This window comes from Artemia sp. Qi Xiang Cuo, chromosome 1 (assembly GCF_049724085.1).
Source record: "Artemia sp. Qi Xiang Cuo chromosome 1, ASM4972408v1, whole genome shotgun sequence".
NCBI lineage: Eukaryota > Metazoa > Arthropoda > Branchiopoda > Anostraca > Artemiidae > Artemia > Artemia sp. Qi Xiang Cuo.
This window is the reverse complement of record NC_142794.1, coordinates 87,783,405-87,807,470: the sequence shown is the minus strand read 5'-3', so window position 1 is coordinate 87,807,470 and position 24,066 is coordinate 87,783,405. Positions and strand designations below refer to the sequence as shown.

At 34.2% G+C, this 24,066-nt stretch overlaps 1 protein-coding gene and 1 long non-coding RNA gene across 3 annotated transcripts in view; one reads left to right on the top strand and one right to left on the bottom strand.

Moving 5' to 3' along the window:
* The window catches only part of LOC148956881 (uncharacterized), an 88,330-nt gene that overhangs the window by 6,715 nt on the left and 57,549 nt on the right, over nt 1-24,066 (bottom strand). For both annotated transcript variants that reach the window (XM_089087645.1, XM_089087638.1), the window contains exons 4-5: nt 15,959-16,075; nt 1,375-1,498 (exon numbers count right to left, since the gene is read on the bottom strand). In XM_089087645.1, coding sequence (XP_088943771.1) covers nt 1,375-1,498; nt 15,959-16,075 — 241 coding nt within the window. The remainder of the gene's footprint in view (nt 1-1,374; nt 1,499-15,958; nt 16,076-24,066) is intronic.
* Nucleotides 175-22,511, top strand: LOC148956883 (uncharacterized). Its single transcript, XR_016141634.1, has 3 exons — nt 175-269; nt 11,250-11,363; nt 22,306-22,511. It is a non-coding gene; the product is annotated as an uncharacterized LOC148956883 (long non-coding RNA).

Sequence of the window (24,066 nt, the reverse complement as noted above, 5' to 3'; positions counted from 1 at the left end):
AAAAAATTCCACCCTGCTTCTATAGTACCATACTTTTTGAGACCTACAAGGATAGTAGCCATCAATGCCTCTACCAAAATCCGGCCCATTTTACAACAATAATTCCTGGTTCGACTGATTATTAGTGTTGTTCAGTGATGTTAGTTTTATTTTATTTAGTCATTTTATATTCTGGCAAGAGTCTTGAATTTGAACCTGATGATGACAGGCACAGGTCCTGTCGAAATTATCGTTCCAAGATAACACAATACCTGACATCCATAGCTAAGGTAAGCTTATTACCATTATCATGTATAAGAGTCAGGTTGGCCTCAGAGAATATATGTCATTCCATTTCTAAATATTTAGAATGTAAATTTGAATGCTTTTTTAAGGGCCCGCTTAAGAAATGCCGCCTTTATTGTGTCTTGTAAGATCAGATCGAAAAATAATTTTTTATATGTTCTAAGCTACATATTCTGCAAATCAAACTGCATATGCTTCAAACTACAACTTTGACTGCAGCAACTTAAAACTAGTTTATTATACACAGTCCTTTGATTTTGGATGACTATGATCTACAAACTTGAGAACAGAGTGCTATATCTAATAAACTTCAAACTGCAACCTGATGCTGCAGCTACCAAATAATGTGTCTATTTTATATACCGCTTGGAATATGACGACTAAACTCTTCAAACTCTCACATGAAATGCTACGATAAACTTAAAACTATTTAAGTTTTAAACCACAACTAGTACTTAAGTTTTTTTATGTTTCGATTTCAAAAGACTGCGCACTTAAAACTCCCAAAGAAAACGCTAAGTTGATAAGTTTTAAAATCAAACTTCTTACCACAGCTACTTAAAGATTCATGGTCTGAAATAATTTTTTAATTCCAGGCAACTACGTTCTACAAACACTTACATAAAACGATACGTTTAACAAACTTCTAACTACACAAGCTTTAAACAGGAAGTACTAAATACATCTACCGAAAACTTTATAATTTACGACAATATTTTGACTGTAGATGACTGCAATCTTTTAACTTCCCAACAAAACATTAAGTCCAATAAGCGTCAAACTACAGCTCCAAACTCCAAAGTCCGAACAATGAATTTAAAAGGTAAGCTTAAAGATTATTGACTTTACAAAATATTTCGGCTTTCGACAAACTGCTATTTAAATTCCTAGATAAAACACAAAGTCTGGTAAGCTCCAAACCTCAACCTGCGTAAAATACAAACTGCATCTTCTCAAACTTGTTTATTTTAAACAAATTGACTGTAGACAACTATACATTCCAAACCCAACTAAACATTCCGAAGCCCACCCTACGATACAACAATTCGTCTGATCGGTCCCTTTTGTAAATCCAAGACACGTCTTTACCTCTAATCATTTCAACATATTTCTGAGACTCATCCATTTCCATTATAACAGCCTGTCGAATTCCTAATGGTTTGAGTTCATTCAAGTTTTCGACAGTAGTCCCTCCACATGAACAAATTATGTCCTGAAAACAAATATATTTAAAAAAATGAAATCAGAATAAATACAAATTATGGTAACCGGCTGAAGTTTATTTGTGGGCTCAACATAAAAAAGAAGAAGAATAAATGATGTTCCGCATCCAAATCAAATGAGTGAAAGATAAGCTAAAATAGATATATCTACAATAATAAGTTTAAAAGTATTGAGGGCTCCAAGTACACTAAAAAAAAAACTTCAGCTGCTCACATAAGCCAGATCTGTTCACCTCAAACATGGTCAAATAATGTCGTGTAAACAAATCAAAAGAGCAAAATAAAAGCAAAAATAAACACAAATTATTATTATAGGTATAAATTGGATTACATTTTCATTTCAACAGTAGAAATATTTACTGCACAGAGGGACCCAAATAATAAAAAAAAGAGAAAAAGAAAAACAAGAGCTTTTCGTATAAGCCAGATCTGTTTAACTTGGACACGGGCAAATCAATTCCTATAATTAACGAAACAATAGCAAATTAGCGAAACAAAGTAAAAGTAAATATAAATATGATAATAGGTTTAAGTAAATTAAAGGCTCTGCGTAAATCTGATTTCAAATATTGTGTTGTGACCGAGAGTTCTAGGACAAGAACCAGAACTATTTCTAGGAAAAGGAACAGCGGTTGTGACATGTATGTATAAATGTTATGACATCATTTTATCAAATCTTGAAATTCTGACCGCCAGTGGCCAAAATCATGAGCAATGAATTTATCGGTACATCCAACTTGCACCTGTCTTCATTAGCACGCAGTTAAGAACAAAGTTGAGAGGTGGCTAACCAAGAGGAGTGGTTAGGTCATTCGGCTTAATCCTTTTCAAGATGGATTAAGCCTGTGAATTTCAATAAATGCTATCTTTTATGAAAAATTATAGTACTAGTTCTTCTTATATAATTGATTTTGTGTCGGAATACAATAGTCGCTAATGTTGCAACTGCTCTGCAGTTCCCTTAGTCCCCCCCTCCCCCAAAAAAAACCTTTCCCAATTTTCTCAATTTTACCTTTGATCTTTAATAATTAATATAGAGCATTCTTATATATATTAAATAAAAAAAACAAATTTTTTTTAACTGAAAGTAAGGAACGACGTTAAAACTTAAAACGAACAGAAATTATTCCGCATATGAAAGGGGCTGTCCCCTCCTCAACTCCTTGCTCTTTACGCTAAAGTTTTTTATTGTTTAAAAAAATAAGAGTTGTGAGAAATTCAAACTTTAGCGTAAAGAGCGAGGCTTTGAGTAGGGGACAGCCCCTTTCATATACGGAATAATTTCTGTTCGTTTTAAGTTTTAACATCGTTCCTTACTTTCAGTTAAAAAAAACTTGTTTTTTTTAATTTAATTTTTGAACATGTTTGAATTAATACAGGTTTCGATTTTGGCTCACCGTACATGAATAATTAAAACAAAATTTGCAGAGCAATTTTACTTTTATTTGGTTAAATGGCTTTCTCGAAACTTATTTAATTTTATTTACGAACGTTTTTATTAGTAATAAATATACGTAACTTACGAATTAACGTACGTAACGAACTTCTATATTCATATATTTTAAATACGTAGGCTATATTAGGGGGCTCGCCCGCTAGTCAATACCTCGCTCTTTAAGCTAAAGTTCGAATTTTGTTCCAATTCTTTACAAATGACCCCTTAATCACAAAGGCCGTTATTTAGAATAAATAGCTCTTATGAAAGTACTAAAAAATCATTGGCTTAAAGAGCGAGGTATTGACTAGGGGGTAAACCCAATCATACACGTAATATTTTCTGTTCGTTTTAAGTTTTGATGTTGCTCCTTATTTTCAGTTGGAAAACTTGTTGTTTTTTTTATATTTAATTTCTGATCTTTTTTTTTAAATAATGCTGGGAAATCCGACGCCCCCTCATAGCAATGTCCCTTACCCCATTAAAACTTCCTTCATGGAAAGATCCTCCCACATAACGCCCGACCCACCCACCCCCGTACTACCAGAAAAAATCCCCCCTGAAAACGTCTGTGTACTTCTTAATAACCAATAGTATATGTTAACATTGGGTAAAGTTCATAACTTTCAGCCCACCCCCCGGGGACTTCGGGGGATTAAGTCATCCTAAAGGACATAGTTATCAAATTTTTAACCATGCTGAACAAAATGGTTATCTCAAAGTTTTGCTCGGGTGACTTTAGGGAAAAAATGAGCGTGGGAGGGGGCCTAGTTACCCTCCATTTTCTTTTGTCACTTTAAAACGGCACTAGAACTTTTAATTTTCGTTCAAATTAGTCCTCCCGCGATGTTCTAGAACTACTGGGACGTTACAATCACCCCTGGGAAAACAAATAAACACGCATCCGTCATCTTTCTTCTGGCAAAAAGTACAAAATTCCACATTTTTGTAGATAGGAGCTTGAAACATCTACAGTAGGGTTCTCTGATACGCTGAATATGATGGTGTGATTTTCTTTAAGGTTCTATAACTTTTAGGGGCTCTTTCCCCCTTTTTCAATAATCAGCCAAATTTTCTCAGCCGCGTAACTTTTGATGGGTAGGACCACAGTTTATATAATTAACAGTATGATCATTCTCTATCTCACCCATTATAAAAACCCGGACCTGGGTGCCAGTGCACCGGAGAACGTTTTTGCAGATATAAACATAGGCGAAGTCAGATTAGCGGGGATGCTGGTTAGTGTGTTTCTAATTGTTTCCATCAAAGTGCATTGAAAAAATCGGAAATAGACTAACCAGCATCCCCGCTAATGCAGAAATAAGTGGGAGGAGCTTTTGTTCGCACCGAGAACGAAGACCAGAAATGATCTGCGATAAGCTTACTGGTATATTCTGTCTACTGTGGGTAGGACTAAACTTGATGAAAGTTATATATTTGAAATCAGCATTAAAATTTGATTCTTTTAATGTATTTAATGATATTGGTATCAAAACCAGTTTTCTAGAGTTTCGGTTACCATTGAGCCGGGTTGCTCCATACTTACAGTCCGTTACCACAAACTGTTTGATATATATATATATATATATATATATATATATATAGGAAAAATAATAAAACGAATTATTTAGATTTAAATGCATTTTTAATCGATTTAGGTCACATATTTGAGACTAATGGAATGACTAGTTTAATAAATTTTTTAAATAAGTTATCAAGGAATAATTTAATAAAAGTATTCTGGATTGCAAAAAAATAGTACAACATGTAACTCAAAAATAAATTAATTTATGATGCAGTTTGCATTTTAGCTAAATCAAAATTCATTTCAAATTATAATAAATGTGATAAAATTGAAAATAAGGATAATAGATTATATTTGTCAATTAATTTTTGCTCTAAACAAATAGAAGATATTAATTTGCCAAGAATCTTAAACCAACGGAGAGTAAGGAATGCCCTTCCATGTAATTTGGTGTATAATGGTAGTCCAATTTTAACATATAAATTTTCAAAAACAATCGGTCAAATGATTTTTAATTATAATTATATACTTAAAAAACTGGACAGGGAGAGTAATTGGAAACCGGTTTGTAATTGTGAGCAATTTTTACCGTATGTGGATCAAACTTATAAGCATATTGTAACGGGTGATTTGTCCATTATAAAGCATCGTGATCTTCAAAATATAATGCAAATGGGTGCTAAGTTCCGTCTTTCTTACCGCATAAGGCCAGCAGATATTCTTAGGGGACTAAAGAATAATTAAAATTTATCTATTGATAAATGGTATAAGAAGGAGAAAATTACTAAAGACAGATTTCAGAATTGGATATATTTGATTTTGACTAGTGTAAGAAATAGCATGTATAGAATTAATCCAACAAATTCTGTGAAAAGTTCAATATTTTATATTGCCAATATGAAGCAAGCAATTGCTAATATACAGAATGAATTTATAATTTTACAAGTTTATAAGTCTATAAATAATTTTGACATAATTTTTCAGAAACTCTATTGTGATATTTTATCAAAAGATTTACAAACAAAAAAAATACATACGAACAGGCCCATATGGAGGAGAATAGTTTAATTGAAAATATAGAAGAAAGAATTTTAAAAAAATTCAATATTAAAATAAATGATAATGATAAACAGTTTCCTTTCTTATATTGGACGATAAAATTTCATAAGAATCAACCAAAACCACGTTTTATTGCTGGGGCAGCAAGGTGTCCAACCAGAATTGCGGCTACTGATCTATCTTTAATTTTAGGAGAAATTAGAAATAAATTTAAAGCATATTGCTCCGGAATAAAAATAATTTCTAACTTTAACCCATATTGGAGAGTTAATAACTCGTTACAGGTGATAGATTCTTTGGCGAATGTTTCAGCTAAAAGAGTCGATTCATTTGATTTTATTACTCTGTATACAAATTTGTAACTTAATTTAATACTCGAAAAATTTAAAATGGTCATTAAGATATCTTTTATTTTGTCTAATATTGGATTTTTGAAAATCGATACTTTTAGTAAAAAAGCCCGATGGACAAATTTCTTTAGAAGTACTATTAATTCAAGATGTTATAGCTTGGATATGGTATGCGATTTATTGGAATTTTTTCTATTTAATACATTTATAAGATTTAATGGGAATTTATATAAACAAACCTTAGGTATTCCTATGGGTGGGAATGCGAGTCCATTCATAGCGGAACTGTTTTTAAGTCATTCAAAATATGAATATATGACAAATCAAAATGACTCAAACAAAGGAAAACATAACATTTCAAATGATAAAATGTATCTGGATAATCTAATATCAATGAATTGTGCAGAGTTTATTGAGATTTCAATAAATATTTATCCACAAAAGTGAATTCTTGAGCCTAGTTATGGGATGGGACACTCCGACCATTTCTTAGATTTAAATATTAATATTTCAAATAATAATAAATTAGTTTTTGAATTATATAATAAAACAGATGATTTTAATTTTGAAGTAATTAATTTTCCATTCCTTGAAAGTAATATACATTCAAATATTACTTATTCGGCTTATTATTCCCAATTATTTAGGTATGCAAAAATATGCAGTACTTACACAGATTTTAAAAATAAACTGATCTCAAGAGGATTTTCTGCCAGAAAAATTAGTTGGCAATTCAAAAAATTTAGTTTTATGCATCATGAACTTTTCATTAAATATACAAAAATTGTAAAGAAATAATGAATGATATTTTAATATAATTTATCTTGAGATTATCTTTTTTGGAAGTTTGAGTTTTTAGCGGTTTTCAAACAAGCTTGAGGATCTTTAAATTGGTAATTGGTTCCAGATACAAATAAAAGATACATCTGGACATGTCTTCAATTGTTCCAGAATGGTCTCTGTTAGTGACCTCTGGGATTTTATTAAGGAAAAATTGAAACACTTTTTGTATGTAATTTTTAATAGCTTGACTAGTTTGCATGTATTTCACAAGTTTTACCTGACATAGGGTTACCATATTATGGTAGAGGCTCAACCGTGCCGGGTAATGAAAGTAAAGCCTCGAAACCCGTTAAGGCAGGTGGTATTTCTTCTGATGAGCCCTAAATGGGAGGTTCTACTTGGAAATATTTTGCTAGATTCAAGGTGCTTTTGCTTGTAAATTTACAACGACTTACATTTATTGATGACGACTTTGCATGGACATTTCTATTTGGTTGACGGTTCGGGTATACTGTTTAGTCCTAGGTAGTTGGATAGATGGGTAAGGTAAAAGCCTCGTTCAAGTGCACATTTGTCTCAATTGCTGGATTAGGACGACAGTTTTTTTTTTTTTTTTTTTTTTTTTTTTTTTCCAAGTAATTACCTCTTAAACATAATATATATATATATATATATATATATATATATATATATATATATATATATATATATATATATATATATATATATATATATATATATATATATATATATATATATATATATATATATATATATATATATATATACATCAAAGTAAGGAGCGACCCGGCTCAATGGTAACCGAAACTCTAGAAAACGGGTTCTGCCTTCCCACTGATTTTTCTTTATGTTTGTTTATTATCCTTTTACCATGATGTAGCTTGGCTTCTATAATGTTTTTGTCATGTCAGCACACTTGCAGCTCATATAATTTTCACTGGTCCTATATTGCATTTTGGGCAAATATTATGAATCATATATGTTATCCCACTGTTATTTATTTTTTTTTTATGTTTGTTTGTGATCCTATCACCTTTATTATTTTTCTCATGTCAGCACACATGCAACTTGCATAATTTTGACTGGTCCCATATTATATTTTTGGTCAATATTTTGAATAATATATCATCTCATTGATATTTCTTTATCTTATTTTTTTATGCTATTACCCTTGTGTACCCTGAATTCTATCATATTTTTCTAATGTCAGTATATATGCAGCTCTTATAATTTCTTACTACCCATAGTATACTTTGGGTTAATATTTGGAATAATATGTGTCATTCCATTGATATTCATTTATATTTGTCTGTGATCCTATCACCTTCAGGTAGGCTGACTACTATTATATATTTTTTTTCATGTCAGCATACTTACAGCTTACATAATTTTCTGGTCCCACATTATAAATTGGGCCATTACTTTGATTCTACTTTCATTCTACTGATCTCTTACTATCTACTTGATCTCTTTATGCTTTTTGTGATCCTCTCACCTTCATGTAGCCTAACTTCTATTATTTTTTTGTCAGTCCAGTACACTTGCAGCTCATGTAATAGCAACTGGTGTCACATTATACTTTGGTCCAATACTTTGGATAATTTGTGCCATCCCACTTATATTTCTATGTGTATATTTATTATGTGTGATAATAATGGGTGATTTCTCTTTTCTTTTCAATTCTCCTATTCTTAATTCGGTTATATTTGATCAACCAATTAGTGCTGGTAAACAAGATACTCACACGCTTGACCCTCTCCTTGAATCTATGGTTAATTCTAGCTGTAATTATCACACTACCATTGATTATTGTGATAGAAATATACCCTCACTGTCTTTAAATAGTAGCTTTAATGTATTTTGTTTGAATGTGCGTGGGATAAGAGATAAGTGGGATAGTCTGAAATCGTATTTGTTGTCTGATAATTCTTGCCCTTTTGATGTAATAGGTTTAACAGAAACATGGTTATCTGAAGGTGAAAATTTTATAACCTATGATATGCATGGTTATTTTGCTGTCCATATCCCCAGAATGATAACAAAGTGTTCAGGGGGTATTTCTTTATTTATAAAATCTGATATTGAGTTTAGAAGAAGATCTGACCTTGAATCCTTGTTTACATCAGTAGTGTCAAATAGTAGGACTGTTTATTCTCTTGTTATTGATCTGAAAAGCCAGTTTGCATGTGACACTGCTTGTTTGTTTTATAAGTCCCCTCCTTTTCCAACACATTTGTTCTGTGATTTGCTTGATCAACTTTCTTGTGTGGGGTTTTTCTCTAAAAAACCTATTTGTGTTTTGGGAGATTTTAATTGTAATATGTTAAATTTTGGATCAAGTGATGAATGTGACCATCTCTTTGATGTGCTTTCTACTGCTGGTCTACTTCCTTCAATTTTTTTTCCTTCTCGTGTTGACCCTACTAGAAATTCTGCCACTTTTATAGACAATATTTTCATTTCTCATTATTCTAATTTGAAGTTTACTTCTGGTCTTTTTTTCACTGATCTTTCTGATCACTTCCCTATTTATGTTTCACTTTTTGTGCCTCAAACTGAGATTGCTGTGGATGAGCAGGGTGAGTCTTCTTTTAGAACTTCCACAGATAAAGAAATTTCTAATTTAATACATAGTCTTCAGAGTAATTATTGGTCTAGTGTTCTTGAAGCTAAATGATGTCTTATTTCAAAGTTCAGAGCAAACACATCTAAAATCTAAAATCGGATAACTTATGAACATTATTAAATCAGTGAATTTCGTAACAACAATTGGTTTGGGATTATAGTGATGTATAATCCTGTCCTATGTTTATCAATTAATTCGTTGGTGATATACTTTTGACGAAAAGTGGATATTTTTCTTGAAGCTTTTGGTGAATTTGAGATTGGATAATTACTGATTAGATATTTACTTTTCGTGAACTGGGATGTCAGAAATCGTAGGTAAAGCTTAGCAGGCTCCATGGATCACTGAGCCAGCTTTCCATAGAGTTGATAGCCACTTCAGCCGTGGGCCTCCCCACGTAAAGATAAGTCTATTTCCTGCCTTTTTTCTTTTTTTTTCCTGCCTTTTCTTCGAAGCCGTGATGCCCTTGTTTCAGGATTATGACCTAGCCCTGGCAAGCTTTGCGAGATATCCTTTATGGCCAGTCAGAATTCTCCGTTCTGTCGCAGATAAATCTGGTCGATTTAAGTACCAAGTATTTTGTTACGGATCGCATGAAGTTGAAATGGTTTTGGAACAAAATTTAAAAAATTTCGAATCAAACAAAACCGAAGCTATGAAAAAAGTTGGAAGGGAGTTAAAGGCTCTTTTGAGGAACTCGCTCTCAGCCCGCTTGTTTATAAAAATTCGGCTACAAGTTCAGATACTTTGGGGCTTATTGAGCGAACTCTTAAAGATGTAGCAGTAACAAAAGAAAATATGAAACAGGCTATTGCGCAAAAAGTTAACGAAGCACTTAAAATTCACCCCTCGACCACACCATCCGCTGCTGAAATTGAAAAGATAATTGGCGTAGTTCACGATGCGATAATACTGGAATATACTCCGAGATTTGACAGGATTGAAAAAGACCTGAAAATATGTCAAAATCAACTGGAATTACTTGAAAATCGAGTTGATAGAGTTGAAGCCAAGATCGATGATGCTGACCAAGAGTTGAGACTGGATACACTACTGTTTAACGGTGTCAAGTAACCCCCCGGTGTTGACGTAAAAGATGCAACAATGAATATTATACGCAATAAGATGGCGTTTTTAGGTCTTGCTGATAGTGATGTTATATCTGTGCATAGGTTTCGGCTGAACTCTGATGATAGCCGCTCTGATAAAATTGTTCCTATTTTAGTGAAGTTTAAAGACCGCCACACAGCTGTGAAAGTTTTTGCTTGCAAAAAAAACCTTGTGAACACGAAGATTTTTGTGGCTGAGAACTTAACAAAGAAAAAAAGAGAATTGTTGAATGCTGCAAGGGAAAAATACGGCAATAAGTTCGTGTGGTCAAACCAAGGTCGGATCTACGTCCATCCGAAGAATGCAACTTCTGCTCGTAGACTTTGGTCTCTGAATGACATATTCGATGGTGATTGAGTGTCCTGTTTTTTTTGTACTTAAATTTTGAGTCTTTCTATGTGTTTATCTATTCTTATTATTATTCAATTATTCCTATTTCCTTTCTTTCCAGTTTATGTATGGGTTTTATCCCTAATGAAGAAAACGAGATCATGGCTTTTTATTTTATTTCCTTATTATGGTTAGTTTACTCCCAATACCTCGGTTAGAGTTGCTTGAAAAAAATTAGTTCTTAGTTGATGATGTTTTATCACATCAGATAGGTCTCAATGTTTAAGACTCCGCCCTAGCAGCTAAGTTCGTTTTGAAGAGTTCGGTCAAATTAAAAAAGAGATGTATAGTCTGTGTGTTGATCAATGGAGTTGCCAAATAACGTCGGCTTTTAAAGAAATATTACAGTTTTTAAATAATATTAGTAGTGTGATTGATGTTTTGGGAATTTGTGAATCATTCTTGAGTTTGTATAGACTTCTCTCTTCCTACGCTTTTCCAGGTTACCAGCTGATATCGAAATCACGGCTTTCAATGAGGCGCGGGGGACTTGCATTTTTGTTGAGAGAGGGATTGACTTTTAAGGAAAGGGAGGACCTTTATTTATGGAATGAAGGTAAGATAGAAATTTTTTGTATTGAGATTCAAATAGATAATGGCAAACATTTAATTGTTTGCCTGGTTTCTAGACCCCCTGGTGCTCGTCCGGAGGAATTTTTTCAGGAGTTTGATATGTTTTTAAGCAGGGCCCAGTCTAAACGATCAGACTGTGTTTGGTGTTTACCTCCTTGAGTTACCTTGATGTTAATACTTCTAAGACAAATTATATGATTTTTAGTAGGGTGGGAAAAATTGTAAATAGTGCTTCCGTAGTATTTGAAAATTTGTCGCTTTCACAGGTTTTTGAAAATAAATATTTAGGATTTTATGGTTGATAATAATTTGAGTTGGAAGAAACACATAAATATGATTTCTTCTAAACTTGCACGAGGTCTTGGAGTGATGCGGCGTTTGAAACATGTATTACCCTTAAGTATTTTAAGAAATATATATCATACTGTTTTTCATCCTTTTATTTTTTATGGTTGCTGTATTTATGCATCTAATTTTACTTCAAATATTAAAAGACTGCAGATTCTTCAGAATAAGGCACTTCGAGTACTGGGTGAGTTTGTTCAGTATGAGCATACACGTGAATCTTTTACTAGTTTTAGAATTTTAAATATTCATCAGATCAGGGACCATCAGGCGGGAGTGTTTACTTACCAGGTGCTTAATAGATTATCTCCAGAATATTTTAGAGAGTTTTTTAAGTTTAATTCTGATTATCATCATCATAGGACTAGAGGTCGTGGAAGCTTAGTCTCAGAAGTAAGGAGTACGAGTCGATCTAGTTTTGCAATTAGAAATTATGCAGATATCTTGATATCTTGAATGATATTTTACGGTAACTTGTTGAAGGAATTATCTTCCCGGTTGTTGAGGGTTTGATTGCGACACTTGTGGTAAAGATTATGGCAGAATACTAGGAATTTAATTCTTAGAAGTTGTGTGAAAGTGAAATTGTTCCGGGTGGAGGACTAGTGTTATTTATTTGTTTGTATTTAAATCGGTTGAAGGTTCGGCTCTCAGTGTTATTTGAAGGTTGGTTAAGGATGTTGTAAAAAAAATTTCTTGGGTATATATTTTTATTTTTTGGATATTTTCGATTTTGTTTATGTTTATTCCATAGGTGGCACTATATAGGGGTATGCCAGATTATGGCATGGCGCGCTCAAATTGCCTGGGTAATGAAATTTAAGCGCCGAAACCCATTTAGGCAATGAGTTTTCATCTGATGAACCCCGATATATGGTGATCACCTTGGGAACAAATGTTTTTGTAGATTTAAGGTGCTATAGCTTGGTTTTGGAACATTGACATATGCTTATTCATGCTGATTTTGCTCTATTTTGGACTTGATTTTCAGATTGTCGGATTGGTTATACTGTTTTGTCCTGGGGAACTGGATGGATGAGTAGGGTCTAAACCTTGTTCAAGTGCTCATTTATTTCAGTTACTAAAGTAGGAAGACTTTTTTTTTTTTTTTTTTTTTTTTTTAAGCCAGGTAATTACCGTAATACACTATATTTACTCATTTAAAAAAAAACGTTAAATTGTAATTAAGTTGTAAAACAAAAAGTTAAAAAAAAGTTAAATTGAGTTAATTTGTATTGAATGGTATGAAAAGAGTAGAAAGAGTGAATGAGTTTTGGTTTATGATAAAAGATTGTGAGACGCTGCTCAAGTCACAATAGTGGCTTAATAAAACGTCATACGTTCTTACCATTTCTACGTTTGTTGATAATGTTATTCAAAAAAAGTGTTGTAAGTGCTAGTTAAGTATGATGTATTATTAGTTGAAAATAAAAGTCAAGTCAAGTAAAAAAAAAAGTCAAGTCAAGTCAAAATTTATTTTTGTGTCGTATGGGAGCACTGTTGGATAAGCATTTTCCTCTTAGAAAGAGGCCAAGGAATTCCATACCTAAATTTCCATGGATGTTTAGAGGGCTAATCAATGCTGTACATATGAAGGCATCTCTGTTCAAGGCTGCATGTAAAAGTAAGACACAGGAAGATCTTTTGAAGTATAAACTTTATAAAAATGTGCTTACTTTTTCCGTACATGCAGCCAAAAAGCTCTATTTTTCGCGTCGAATTGATGAGTGTAAGGGGAATTTGCGAAAGGTTTGGACTGTAGTTAACGAAGCTCTTTCCCGCAAGAAACTCAAACAGTCCCCCCTGGTCGCTAAAGGAAAGCTGATGGATCTTTCGTGGACAAAAATTCTTCAGCAAGCGCCTTCAATTCGTATTTCACCTCACTTCCTTCATTTCCTAATCCACTCTAGCGCAGAGTAAGTAGTTTTCCCTTAGCAGAAGAGGCATTTTTCCTTTTCCCATGCAGTGATACCGAAATTTCTGGAATTATTTCTCAGCTTTCAAGTAGCCGTTCAGTTGATGGTTTTGGTTTGAGCTGTAATGTTCTTAAAAAAATTGGTCAGTTTGTTTCTAACCCCATCTCACACATAACTAACTCCTCTCTTTCTTCTGGTGTTTTTCCTCATTTATTTAAGGTTGCTAATGTTGTAACTTTGTTTAAAAAAGGTGATTCATCTCTAAATTCAAACTATAAACCTATTTCTCTCCTTCCTGTAATTTCTATGATTGTTGAAAAAGTAGTGTATTGTAGACTCTCTTCATTTGTATTTAGTACTAATATGACTGCAGGAAATTCTCTCATAACTAACCATCAGTATGGCTTTCGTCCCAGTTTTTCTACCTTGCATGCACTTTCAGATGCAACAGAGTTTGTGCATGTTAACCTTGATAAGGGCTTGTGTGTTTTGGGTCTATTTCTTGACTTTTCAAAGGCATTTTATATGGTCGTTCACTCTGTTCTTTTGCCTAAATTATCTTAATTTTGAGTGCATTGAGTCCCACTTGAATGGTTTAGGTCTTCCCTCTCAGGGAGATCTCAGTTTGTTTCGGTAATGGTACTTCTTCCTCTACCTTGCCTATTTTAAAAGCTGTCCCACAGGGCTCTGTGCTTGGACCATTTTTGTTTTTAATTTATATTAATGATCTTGTTGATGGTCTTCATCCCCTTTTGCACCCTTTTCTTTTTGCTGAAGACAGTAACTTTTTCATTGCTGCAGTGGACCTGCCATCTGCCATTTCCCTAGCTCAAGGTCCTCTTGATAAAGTAAAAGATTGGTGCTGGTCAAATGGTATGACTCTCAACAGCCAAAAAAGTGCCATTGTACACTTTAGAACCCCTTATCGTATGAGAGACGCAAGGGAACCAACCATCCTGACTTATGGGAATGATATTATACCGCAAACTACTATAGTGAAATTTTTTGGTGTGTATCTTGACTGTTTTCTTTCTTTTAAACCCCATATAACTCATACCCGTTCGCTTGTCCTCTGCCAATCTTCAATGTTATACAGGGTTAACTCATTTCTTCCCCCAGATGTTATGCTTTCTCTTTATTATGCTTTTATTTTTCCTTACTTTTCTTATTGCTGTTCTGTCTGAGGTAGTACTAATAAATCTCTTCTCTGCTCACTTCAAAGAGCCCAAAATAGGGCAGTGAAGGCTACTTTTCTTCTACCTCGTTTTTACCCTTCTTACCCGTTTTTCTCTGATCTTTATAATGATACTGGAATAGCTCCACTGGATCGTATTGTGGGTAAAAGTTACCTTTATTTAGCACATTCTGCTTTTCTAGGTACACTTCCACCCTCTCTGCAGGAGTGTTTCTTTCTATCAGGCTCAGGTATATATATATATATATATATATATATATATATATATATATATATATATATATATATATATAATATAACATAATACATAATCTTTTCTGAAGTCACTTCACCATCAACAAATCCACTCATCCCTTTCAGCGAAATCCACCTCGTCATCTCTTTGGCTTTTTCCAAGTGGAACGGGGGGGGGGGGGTAAATGCATGTTTTTTTTTTAAATTTAGTATTTTGACTTTGTCAAAGAAAATACCAAAAGGCATATTTCAATTAAATTACCAAAAAGTGGATTTTTCAAAATCTAGGGAACAAGGGGACTCACAGCCCCTTTAAAGAGTATTTTTTACTCAGTATTTCTATTTTTGCACTGAGAGAGGTTAAACGAAGCTCTCGAATGAAATATTTACAATATATTTTTTTTATCACAAGCTGAAATTATCCTCTTGTTTCCTCCGTCAAATTTTTTTTTCATTTTGTTATTCCCCCACTCCATTTAACACTACTGCTTTTTCGCTACTTTCGGTTATTTTTTCACAGTTTCCTGTCGCAAAAGTAAAATGTGAACAAAAAAGGGGTTAGATTCGGAATCGAAGCAAAGACTTACTCCATGCAAGGTAGACATCTTAACGCCCATCCTGTCGTATCATGTAAATCAATCTTATTTTAAATATCAAGACACAAGTACAAGAATTCTAAAATTCACCTCCGCTATAAGTTGTGTAATTGTATTAATTAGGTAATTCATTGACATAATAAAAATTTTAATCGTATTTTTCACTAGTCAACCAAGGATTCACAAATTTTCAGACTTTCCATAGTAACTTATTAATTAAAAAAAATAATTTGCATTTAAAAATGACGGATGGCCATTATTTGTCAACTTTTGACGATTATGAAGGACATACCTCTAAATCTTCTTTTGACACTTCGTTGGTTGGGCCGAGGATATGAAAAGTGCATCCTTGAAACACGTCACAACCATGTTCTTTCACTTTTTGGATTGATTCAGTCTGGAACAATTCCTAGGAGAAAATAATAAAAACAGGATAAATAAACGTTGAAAAAAAAAAATGAAATTCTAGGCATAAAAGCAAACTAAGAAAAAGATGCGTTCTAAGTAAAACTCGATCCTAAAGCTTACTGATGTTACGGGGACGCAAATTCACGCTGATGTCCGGGGGGAGGGGGGGGCAAAGATCTTCCACAATTTGTGCTTAATGAAAGTACAAAAGGATTTTTTCAATAAAATAGCCAAAAAACGTAATTTTCAAAATCCTTGGGGTGGGGGATATCCAGGGTTGGGCTAAAAATTCAGAAAGGTAAAGGCGCTCCCTCCCCCAAATTAGCGCCCCTCGATGTTACTTCTATCCGGTTTTCATAGGTTGTACCTTTCCTTTTAGAGTAAAATAATTGATTTTTTTTAATTTTTTTTTAGAGAACTTAGTTGTCAAAAAACTTCGTGGATGTAAAATCTGTCCAACACATTAATATGTATTAACTTCAGCTTCTTTATCTTATATGACGACAAGTATATAAGATAAAAATAAATCCTAATCTCATATGATTCGAAAAACAAATAGAAGTAAAATAAATTAACTAATGATGAGTGACTAAAAGAAATAAAATGAATAAGTAAACAGAATAAGAAACAAAATTCTCACATAATAAGATATATTTTTACCTAATTTTTTATTATTTATTTGAAAACTCATTATACAAAAAAGACGGAGCAATAATAATAATAATTAAAAAAAAACATTAGAGATAGAAATTAAACACTTCCTAACATATATGAAGTCTATCACTACATCACAATACTAAATTCCTTATACATCACAATCTCAACAGATTACTGTGTCAGTACCGATATCCAATGATGATTCAGTTTTTATAGAACTGTGCTTAGAAACTTGCTATTCTACGGCGGCAATGGGGTCAACTGTGTAGAATTTTCTTACAAAGATAAGAATTGCGAGTCCATGAGAGTGGCGTAATAGATATTTCTTGAATCCAGTGAAAACTAAACAAATTTTTGACTTATCTGAAAAGTAAAAAGGTCCAATGTGTAGACATTCGAAAATAAGTAAGTAATCCAAAAGTATGGCATTCGAAGGGCCGAAGCTTATACGATAGTTCAAATCGACGTTCAATGTAAGCTATTTGTATTTGTCGTGTAAGCTTTACGACGAACCAACAGGGAGGCCGAGATAAGCGATGCGATCAACTGGTTGTATCTGCCGATCCCATTGATCCCAAAAGAAATGTCCACTGGCAGTATTTAAACAGCAGGTAACAGCTTCAGGCTTTTGGGTATTGAACTAGAGGCCAAGCTTTGCATACTTAGATTGCGGTGATACAAAAACCTTACTAATGTGCTCGAACGTACAACTCAAATTCAGAATATAGTGTGCATAGCAGATGAGCGACTAATGACGACTGGTAAGCATGAAAGACGACGGAGCAGCTGAATTCATATCAGGAACTCCTTTGTTGAAGAGTGAACGGAAAAATGGTACCTTGAGGGGTACCGTTCTCATCACCAACAAAAATATCGGGAATGGGTAGGTATTGAGAAGAGTCAGCAAAAGATTCGCAAAAAAAAAAAAAAATCAATACACTTTGTACTATATTATCAAGAAAATTTTCAAGTCAATTAATAATAGTTACATTTGCAAATATAAGTATTTACTAGTAGCAGTTGGTTACTACTACTACTACTACTAACAACTCACCGCAGCACCAAGCCGCCGGAGGCCAACACAGCTACGCACGCTTCTCCTCCACCCCAATCTATTCAAAGCCTCCCTTTTTACAACCGCCCACGAAGTTCCCATTTCCTTTAAATCTTTCTTTATGACGTCCTCCACCCTCAGACGGAGACGACCTGCTTTCCGTTTAGCCCTAGATGGTTGGCCGAAAAGAACAATCTTCGGCAATCTGTCATCCTTCATCCGCACAACATTCCCTAACCACCTCAACCTTTCTTTCATTATAGATCTAGAAAGCGGTATTGAACCGTATTTTTCGTATAGCCTATTGTTTGAAATACGGTCAGTTAGCCGGGTACCCAGAACAACCCCTAAGCAATATCTGACCACTGTCATCACTGTGGCTTCTAAGATTCTAATCTTGGTTTGCAGACTTATCTTCCTATTCTTCCAGACTTTTTAAACTGTGAAAAAACACCCTGAGCCTTGGCTATTCTATTTTTAACATCTTCACTGCTCCCACCATCTTTACTAATGATACTACCTAGGTAAGTGAAGTTGCCCACCTGATCAATCTTTTCATTACCCAACGTCACCTTTTCATCTTCACTTATTCCTAGCCTTAGTGACTTAGTCTTCCTAACATTAATTTTCAAACCAATACTAGCACCCTGAACTCGCAAAACCCCTAAAACTTCATTCATTTTGCTCACACTTTCATCTAGGATGCTTAAATCAGTCAGCATAATCCAAGTCCAGGAGACTTTTTCCTCCCCATTTGATTCCGTGGTCTCCCATTGCCTTTCCTGTGCTCCTTAAAACAAAGTCCATCAAAATAATCCATATAAAGGGGGATAGAACACAATCCTGCTTAACTCCTGATTTAATAAAAAACCAGCTGCTAACTTCATTTCCTACCTTAACCGCAGCAGTGTTATTCTCATACATAGCACTAATCACTTTAATGTATTTGTCTGGTATACCATACAAGGATAAAACCTTTACTAAAGCTTCTCTATCAACAGAATCGAACGCTTGCTCATAATCTATAAAACTGAGGACCAAAGGTGTTTGAAAACTTAGGCACTTCTCAATTATTAACCTAAGAGTGAAAATTTGGTCAACACATCCTCTACCTTTTCTAAAACCGCACTGCTCTTCTCTTAAAACTTTGTCTACTGCATATCTTCCTTCACATCCAAGGTATCACAAACTTTTTCATTTTCCTCTATATTTTTCCTGCAACTCTATCTCGGTTAAGCAAATTCTCAAAATGTTCGGCCCATCTCGCTTTAGCTTTTTCCTTATCGCTAATTGCCACCCCATTCCTATCTTTAACTGGGACAAGTCCGGATTGACTACTACCTCTGAATTTTTTAACGTGCCAGTACAATATTTTACTATTATGCCTTCTAGCTGCATCTTCTAAATCCTCGGCAATTTTATCCATGGCCTCCACTTCACACCTCATTAGTTCATATTTCAATGCTTTCTCCACTTTCTTTACATTTCTTTTGTTTTCATGCGATCTATCACTCAGATAATTACTGTACAAGTCCTTTCTCCTTTCTATTAAACATAAAGCTTTTTCACTAATATTCTTAGCTGCAGTTCTAGCTTTCTTCACCTAATACACCTTCAGCAACTTCACAAATTATTTTTGAAAAATTATTCCAACCATCTCCCGCATTATCAAATTTCAAACTCTCAAGTTAAGTATTCAACTGTTCCTGGAAAGTTTCTCTCAAATTCTCATCCTGGAGTCTACTAACATCATAACTTCCCGGGAGGTAATTACCCTTCCAATATTTCAGCTTTAAATTACCCCTTGACACAACCAGATGGTGATCTTTACTTTTAACATCAATAACAACACTCATATATACCCAAATATCCTGTATTGATCCTGCCAGTCTTCGGTTTATTATAACAAAATCAATAAGGTTTACTGTCTTATCGTCACGTGAATACCATGTTAACTTATGAGCCATTTTATGACCAAACACCGTATTGGTTATAACTAGATTCTTATACCTACAAAATTGCAAAAGTCTGTATCCATTACTGTTTTCTTTTCCTACACCAAATTTACCTAAGCTGGGATACCATCTATCCTTATTTCTACCAACCTGGGCGTTAAAAGCTCCCAGTAATAACATCATATTTCTACCTGCGACCTTGTCTATTTGCTCCTGTAACTGTAAGTAAAATTCATCTGAGTCACTAGTATCTCCATCAGTCGGTTCTACAGGAGCGTATACTACTATAACTGATATCCTGAACTTTCTAGTCATAAAATGAGCAATTAGTATTATATTATTAATACCTTTCCAGCCAAAACAAGACTTGGCGGCTTCTTCATTCGTCATCAGCCGTACTCCCTATCTTTGTACCCCATCCTTCTTGCCTGAGTAAAAAAAATTATACCGCCTAGGTTCATACTTTGTATCCCTGAGATATGAGTTTTTGAAACTCCTAATAAGTCCAATTAGGATCGCCTTAATTGGTCATTTAAAATTTCGGTACGATAGTCATTTTCTAAGTAAGTTGGTTACTTAACCAACTTACTTAAGTTGGTTACTACCAGTTGGTTAGTAAGGTAAGTTAATTAATAAGTTAATTAGTAGTATTCTTTGTTCTCAGAAACGCATTCAAAATTGTGAGAAAAACGTGAAACTGTTCAAACAAGAAGAAAAACATATCAGTTATATCGAAGAAAAATATATCAGCCCATATTGGTTTCAAATAATACCTACAGAATATAGTCTAAATTATTAACTATTATTATTAACTATTAATTATTAACTAAATATAAATTATTAACTAAATTATTATTAAGAGAATTGATTGATGCCTGGAATCCTGGGACGATATCAGTTTTGTGGCATTCAAGGAAAGAAGGCTCAGCATATTCTCAACGTGTTGCATGACATGTTGGTACGCAGAGGCGACGAACTGGAAAAGAATAAGGTGTTTCTCGTACTAGCTTGTCTACTGTGTATGGATGTTACCAAAACGTATAGTTCGGTTATAAGATTGATACTGTGGACACCGATGAAGGACAACTTTGGGTTTGATCAACGGTTTGTGAAGTGGTATGAAAATTTGTAAAAGAACTCGATGGCGATTGTGAATATAAATGGTTACACTAGTGGAAGGCTGAAGCTTGAAAAGGCAGTGCGAAAAGTGATCCGAATGCAATTTATTAATTCGAACTTTATATCGATCCGCTTTTTAAGTACGTCGAACGGCAGATACCGGGATTGCGATTACAACTAACATTTCCTTAAAATCACTGGCTTTTGTAGATGATGGGTCCTTTCTACCTAGGAGTGTGGCTGATTTGATGGAAGTGATGAGAGGTCTCAAGTGGTATGAGGAGCATTTCCTTGTAAAAAATATACAGAAAAAAGCCAGTTACTAAACATAAATGAGTGAGCACGATTAGATGATAGTGTCATCGATAAAATAATAAAAGGATAGGCCTTAGCGGAAGTAAATACTAAGGAGGATGAACTAGCAAAACAGAAAATGATCAGCGATGTGACAGACAAAATTCATGAAGTTATATGGTGCATTGAAGAGACAAAAAACCTAGGCGTGCTGAGCGAACACGTGAAAATGTCAAAAGGAAAAAGAAAATGGATGGATATTTAGAGAAAACGAAAGAAAAAGTGTATTTCTAGGTGAAAAGAAAGGAACCCTTTGTGTTGAGAAAATGCATAGTATACCGTCTAGTCAGTTTATGAAGGAATTTATGTTTATGTTTATTCATGAGGTACGGCCGCACCAACATCGAGTGAGTCCTTTTACTCGAGACGAAGGCCCAAAGTGCAAGCTATGTGACGAAACAGTGATAAATGGCCTAAAGTACGAATTTTTCGATTGTAAATATAATGATGGAATTGTAGATAAATATTTTAGTGTCTTAAGTGTGGAGTGGTTTTGAACACTGAGGAAGATAAGATAAAGTTGATCAAATTGAATCTGGGAATTTCCAGAAATGATGTGAGTGAGCGAGCTGTGGTGTTGATTGTGATAAAATCTTGTGAATATGTATGGAAAAGCAGGAAGAGGAGAAAAACGATTGAATTAAGAAGGTTTCTTTTCGAGTGTAGGAGAATGATAGTGCGTTTAAGTGAGAGTGAAAGGTGGAAAGAGCGAGTGGGTATTGAGTGGATGGAGTTTTTAGTTGAAGAAATTATTGGAAAAACGTAGATTATGTCTGAGGGAATACGTTGTGTGCGTGTGTTTGTGTGTGAGTATAAATGGGCAAACCAGCGTTGTTAGTTTTTGACACTGCTTTTTTTTTGTTGGAGTTAATTAGTAACGGAAGCATAATTTAAAGGGGAAAAATATGAAAAGATAAAGTTGAGAAGTGGTAGCACTTTCCTCCGATGTTTTTGTAGTTTTTTTGTAAATATTTTGGTGTATTTTACTGTAAAAGAGTTATAATGATAGTAAATTTAAAATTTTTTGTTTTATTTTGTTTAAATTTAATAGGTTGTCTTGAATTTGTTATTATTATTATTATTTGTTTTTAGATGAGTGACACGTGGGACCACTCTCCAGAAAAGATTTGAAGTATGGTAAGAAATAGCTACCGTATGAAGGGCTTCCTGTTGGCGAAGGGCGCCGTTTCCTACGGGAATAGCAAGATTTTTATAGGGAAGTTTTTTGGTAGTATATGGGGACTTGAAGTGCATCTATTTCAGCTGCTAATTAATGTTGGAAAAAAGAGTAGGTGACGTTTAAAGTTAAAACTAGATGTATTTTGAAAGTGAAATTTGTAATTACTGAGAGGAGAGAAGGTGGGATTAAAAAAAATGAAAAAACAAGAAGAAAAAAAACTACGAATAATTGTACACAGAAGGAAAGGAAAGATACAACAGAAGACAATCGTCTCCCCTATGATAGTATTTATAAACACACCTGAGTAAAGAAACGGACTCAAGAGTGGGAGGGGGGATGTCATGCCCGTGTCCCCTAAAATTTTAGGATTTTTTAATTTACCCTATCACTTTGTATTTTTATTAGAATTTTACTGGTAAACGCGACAAGGATAGGCCGGGTATAAAGGTTGGAACTGTTCCGGTGTTGTCAGATGGTTGGGGGTCTTCGTTCCGCCATTAGCTTCTTCCTCCGTCCCTATCCCCAAGAAGGGAATCCTGCTTGCGTGGCGTCAGAGTACGCATTTGGCGAGTTTGCCAAACCCGAACAGTGACAGAAAACTGCAATGCAGGGTGATATATGGGAGAGGCACACGTCGAGGAAATAATAGAGTAGTAAACGACATTTCCAGAGGAATTGTCTTGGCCTTTTTTAGGTACCCGTATAGCTGACCGAATTTCAAACAATCTGTGCGATAAATTAGTTTCTAATCCGATTTCTACGGCTATAATAAGAGAAAGGTTCAGCTGGCTAGGACACATTCTGCGGAAGAAGGATGACATATTGCTTAAGATCGTCCGTTTACTAAACAAAAAGCAAGTCGTCCCCGAGTGGGGTGAAAGGTACTTGTAAAGAAGTATTTAAGGGAGAATGGAGCTTCTTAGGAGGGTGTAAAGGAGGTGGCTTTAAATAGATGCGGATGGAAGAGGAGCGTACGTAGCTGTGTTAGCCTCAGACGGATTTGTGCTACAGTGAATTATAAGTAGTAGTAGCAGTGTCACATGTATTTTGCGGTCTTTTGAATGTCCCCCCCCCCCCAAAAAAAATAGTTGCATTATATGATTGGATAAAAATAGCATAGAAATCTTGAAAACTGAGGCTGCCTTTTCAAAATGAATATCTTCATCACTTCCCCTCGCCCAAAGACTGAACAAGTGTTATACATAAAACAACAAACAGCTGTTATACAAACAGCTCAAGAAGGTGTAATATTCCCTTGAAAGTTTTATTTGTCTTTGAGAGTCAACAGATTGTTAGCATTTATTTTCAAAGCAGAGATGCATTTTCAAATATAACTAATAAGTTCTACTTATTTCTTTTCAAGGTCAACGCGGCAACACTGACGAAAATATGAAACATCCCTAAAAACTTTATAATCTCGAGACAACCAAAAAAAAAGATTTTAATAAAATTTCAACTTTCACGTATAAACTGACCTAAGATGGTTCCACGGGGTGAGTGATGGCTTTAAAGTCTGCTTTACATGTAGTAGAACTCGGGGTCGACTCCAGATGAGCCGTTTTTTTTATTTTTTTCACATTTTGTTTCTGCGACAGGAAACGGTAGTGACAAAAAGAAGCAGGGAAGGTTTAGTTTTATCAGGCACAACCAAAAAATTAAAGACAACACTTCTT